This window comes from Amborella trichopoda, chromosome 6, assembly GCF_054954075.1.
Source record: "Amborella trichopoda isolate Santa Cruz 75 chromosome 6, AtrichopodaSantaCruz75HAP2 v2.0, whole genome shotgun sequence".
In the NCBI taxonomy this organism is placed as follows: domain Eukaryota; kingdom Viridiplantae; phylum Streptophyta; class Magnoliopsida; order Amborellales; family Amborellaceae; genus Amborella; species Amborella trichopoda.
Genome location: NC_142341.1, coordinates 1,287,608 through 1,292,077, shown reverse-complemented (window position 1 = coordinate 1,292,077; position 4,470 = coordinate 1,287,608). Strand labels below are relative to the sequence as shown.

General features: G+C 40.5%; 1 protein-coding gene across 1 annotated transcript; it reads left to right on the top strand.

Annotated features, from left to right (window-relative positions):
- The first annotated feature begins 643 nt into the window (after window positions 1–643).
- LOC18434582 (BOI-related E3 ubiquitin-protein ligase 1) lies at window positions 644–2,840 on the top strand. The gene is made up of 4 exons (XM_006844650.4): window positions 644–809; window positions 929–1,011; window positions 1,154–1,512; window positions 1,840–2,840. The coding sequence occupies exons 1-4, from the start codon at window positions 754–756 to the stop codon at window positions 2,404–2,406; spliced, it is 1,065 nt and encodes a 354-aa protein (XP_006844713.2). The 5' UTR covers window positions 644–753; the 3' UTR covers window positions 2,407–2,840.
- The last annotated feature ends 1,630 nt before the right edge of the window (window positions 2,841–4,470 follow it).

Here is a 4,470-nt window from a genome sequence, read left to right as displayed (position 1 = left end):
AGAATCTCGGATACAGAGAGGGTCCACCAAAAATAGCGAAGGTTTTGGATGGTTGGTCCGCCAAAACAGCATAGATGGCTCTAATTTTGGGCGTTGCGGGACGTGAGGTGACACGACTTTTTCATTGCGGGCGTGACGTGAATGGTGTTTGCAGTTTAGAGAGAGAAACGGCCGATCTCTCGCGATTGTGGATCAGTAAATGGAAACGGATTGGGATTCTTTTAGAGAGAGAAATAAAGAGTGATTAGAAATTTTAGAGAGAGAAAAGAAGTCCGGGTTTTTTTAGAGAGAGAAAGGAGATGGAAAGGCAATGGATAGGAGAGAGAGCGTACTTTTCGACTCGTTTCCCGTCTGTTTCGTTTGACTGTCTGTTGCAGGAGCAATTTATATCGGGTCGACGCCTTTTTTTATCTTTTCAGTTTTCACAATTCATAGATAGCGAGCGCTCTTTCTCTCTCTTAATTTTTTATTCCTATCTCTTAATTTTGTTTCTCTCTCTTATCCCTCTCCCTTTCATATATATATATTAGGCTATCCTACACTCTTCCCTTGCTTTATCTTTTACTTCGCTCGCGCCTCTCTATTGCTTGCTCCCTCCCTCTTTCCCTTCATTTTTTTCTCCTGAGTTCATTGCGGAGAAGTAGTTCGTTTCCTTTTCGTTTATTTCTCTTACTTGGATTGCAATTCTCTGCAATACGTTTTCTCTCTCTCTAAAGCCGGGACGCGAGGAAGAGAGAGGAACGAGGTTTTGCCATGGCTGTGCAGGCTCAGTACCCCTCGAATGCCTTCACTATAGATTTTCGTAACAGGTGAGCGGAGGCGAACATGCGTTTGGCTTCTTTCTCTTTCTAGGGCATTTGGAGCTCTCATGGCCCGGTTTATCAATTCTTATTGCTTAACTGTTTCTTACTGGTCGTTGATTTCACAGGACAAGGAATACTCCAATGGATGAGCTCCAGTTCCAAAACCAGGAGTATCAGACCACAAACTTGTATAGAAACTTCAATTACAGTGAGTTCAAAGAACCGGATTCAATCTTGCACTTCTTGATTCAATCTTCTTCTTTCCCTGCAATCCTTGGATTGATGAATATGCTTGTTCATCTTCTTCTCTGCAATTTCTTTACCGATAGTCTTTTGCCGTTCTGTAACAGTGGGCCAGGTCATCAATGGAACGGTTTTCAGCGACCCGGAGAGTGAACTGACTTGCAATATCTCAGGATCGAGGAAGCGAACCAGAGAAGAACCAGTGGCCTTGACTCCCTTGCAGCAGCAGCAAATCCTGAATCAGCTTCGATACGGAAATTTCATGAAGTTGCAGGAAAAATCGGGCCAGATATCGACTGGTTTAAACGTCTCTCATGAAGAAACTCGCCTTAATCAATCAATTGGTACTTCAACCAGTGGTCGCCCTCCTACCGGTACAGGGCATCCCTCTTCTCCTTTCACTCAGGAGGTCATGGCGTCTCTTTATCAGCAAAATGAGGAAATCGACGCATTAATCCGGCTCCAGGTAAAGCCAAATCCATAATTACTGTGACCTTCATGAGTAAACGGTGGATGCTTACTTTTTTTTAATCTTTTCTGGAAAGAAAAATGGCCATTGTTGATAGGAGCTTGAAGCTTGAATCTTTTTTCTCTTTTGTGTTTAAGTGATGAATCTCCATTGTTTTTAAGGTTTTTAAGGTTTTTAAGCTTGATTCCGTTCTGTTTCCTTTTGTAAATCAGTGAATCTCCATTGTTTCTATGCTTCTTTGTGGTTGAATTCCCTACTATTCATTATTTAGAAATCGGTGAAGTCTCCAACATTTCCAAGGTTTTGAACCTCTGGTTTTTGCAGAGCGAGAAAATTCGATTGGGATTGGAAGAGAAGAGGCAGAGACATTTCAGAGCTCTCCTCTCTGTTCTGGAGCAACAGATCTGGAAAAGGCTCAAGGAAAAGGAAACAGAGCTCGAAAACGTGAGCAGGAGGAACGCCGAGCTCGAAGAAAAGGTTAGGCAAATGAGCTTAGAGAACCAGATATGGCAGCACGTTGCGCGGAACAATGAATCCATGGTCTCCAACTTAAAGTCCAGTCTCGAGCAAGTCCTCTCTCAGAACATGAACATGGCAGGCCAAACCAAAGAAGGCTATGGAGACAGTGAGGCCAACACGGCCATTGCTGCCGGAGCCGATGATGCGCAGTCGAGCTGCTACAATGGAGGCATGGATTCGGAGGCTAGGGCCTTCAAGGAAAATCAGGAATTAAAGCATCGAAGAACTTGCAAAATTTGCCGGAAAAGCGAGATCTCGATCCTCTTATTGCCATGCAGGCACCTCTGCCTCTGCAAAGATTGTGAGTCCAAGTTTGATGTCTGCCCTCTCTGTAATTCTAGGAAGAACGCGAGCCTACAAATTCACTTGTGAAGACGGTTTTTGTGTCACTGGAAAATTTTGCAAATTCGAATGTGAAGACGGTTTTCAAATCGCCGGAAAATTTTGAAAAGGAGCATCGACGGCGAGGATCTAGCCGGGGAACGGCTTCTTGGTAGTCTGTCTCCGGGAAATGATGGGGTTTTCGGGGTTGGCGGATTTTGGCAGTGGTTGAAAGGGACGGTGATTTGGGTGGGCGTAATGATAGGTAACCGTCTTTTTCTTTTTCTTTTTTTTTGGTATTTCTTTTTAGGCTTTTTTTTGGATGAGTTTATTTGTTTAAGGGGGAAAAGATCATCTCGAAAAGACTTGTTTCATCGCTCAGTAAAAAAACAAGACGGGTGTAAAGATTCAATGGTCCCTTTCTTTTTGGGTGTAAAGATTCAATGGTCTCTTTCTCTGTATATATTTTAGTTTCATCTGTTTTACTCTTGGTTTCAATGCTTTTTCTCTAGGATTAGTTCTCTCTCTCTATTTTCTTCTGCACTCTTATTATCAACGATTTCTTCCCCTCGCTTCAATCTCAATTCTCATTCTCTCTCTTCAGTATCCGTTATTTGCTTTTCTCTCTGTACGTCTCACTTCGACCTACTGTCATCCGCAAGTAGACATTACCTTTTCAGTTTTTTACAGTTCATCTCTCGATCTCTTTTCCCCTTGTGTCTTTTGTTGCTCTTCTGCCCTTTCCCCCTTTCTCTCTCTAAGAAATTTCAAGTTACCTACTCTCTCTCTCTCTGCATCTGTGTAATTTATGTTGTCCAAGTAGTGTGCAAAGCTTTAAATGTACGAGAGGTACGTATGAATCGAGACATGCGGTTTTGGTGGCTTTGTTTCATTTGGTGACTACACTAAACAGCGTGCTGTGCCGTACTTTTTGTTAACTTCCTATAATGCCCCTCGTATCTCGGAAAATATCGGTAGAGCCCCCCACATTGCACGCCCAACTTTTAATTTATTCATGGCACAGAAAAATGGCATGTCCCTTGCCTTAAAGATTTGGGATTGATATCTTTTATAGAAGATATAGAATGCGGTTTATATTTTTAGTGCGTCTACTTTAAACAATCAAAGTAAAGTGAAATTATTTTCATTTGTAATTAAAATATTTAGAGCAAAAATATGAATCCTGCCGATCTAGATGTACTTTTAATCTTTGCAAATAGATGGTCTAAATAATATATTGCAAGTTGTTTAAATGACGTTTAATTTCCTTTTTTTATATTGTAGACCTTAAAGTCCATAAGATCATTTGGAAGATTTTTCAACGTCAAAATTTATGATGTCTTGTTTTCTATATAAATCTATTCCATATCAATTATAATCACAATTACGGTTGCTGATTAGGTGTAATGGGGCATTATTCTCTGGAGATCTTATATAACATCAATAAAGCCACGCCATATTTAGGTTGAGCGGGTTGCATCTTATATGTCCTGTGTGATTTGCGGAACCACTTGTGGGATTACAAATTTTTTTTCATTTTTAGGTTGAGATGATCGATTAGCATATTTTATGAAATTAGAATTGTTTGTTACTAGAATTGAGGAGTGACTTAAAATAGCAGATTCGTAAGTCAGGTGGTTATTGTGGGCCCAAAGGTGCAGATTTGCAAGTCAAATATGGTTAGTTATTGTAGGCCCTCGGCGGAAGCACATTGGGTACCCCAATGCAACACTAACTTCGGAAACTCTTGTGCTGGCTGCAAATTTATTTGCTTCCCTAGGCTATAATAGCATTTCAAGTTTAAAAAGTAGGATCCATGACCACTTTGGATTGGTGTCTGGAAGATGTCGTACACAGGATATGTAAAATTTTGGAACTTTAAAATCTATTTTTCATATTCATGTTTGTCGAAGTTGGGTGTTGGATACTTAGCTTTCTTGACACCAAAATGTATACTTTCCAGCTAAATTTGAGATTCATCTTCAAGGAGTAGGTTCAACAATACAAAAATTGCATTTTCTGGTGAGATTTGAAGTACAGCTTTGAAATGTCTTACCTTGGTTTGAAATGTCTTACCTAGTCATCAATTTATTCATGATGCATACCACCTACATA

Excerpts from the sequence above, each read along its gene's own strand:
- LOC18434582 (XM_006844650.4), top strand. The coding sequence starts at position 754 with ATGGCTGTGCAGGCTCAGTACCCCTCGAATGCCTTCACTATAGATTTT. Across the intron at positions 1,012-1,153 it reads GTATAGAAACTTCAATTACA|TGGGCCAGGTCATCAATGGA; the intron begins GTGAGTTCAAAG and ends GTTCTGTAACAG. Across the intron at positions 1,513-1,839 it reads ACGCATTAATCCGGCTCCAG|AGCGAGAAAATTCGATTGGG; the intron begins GTAAAGCCAAAT and ends TGGTTTTTGCAG.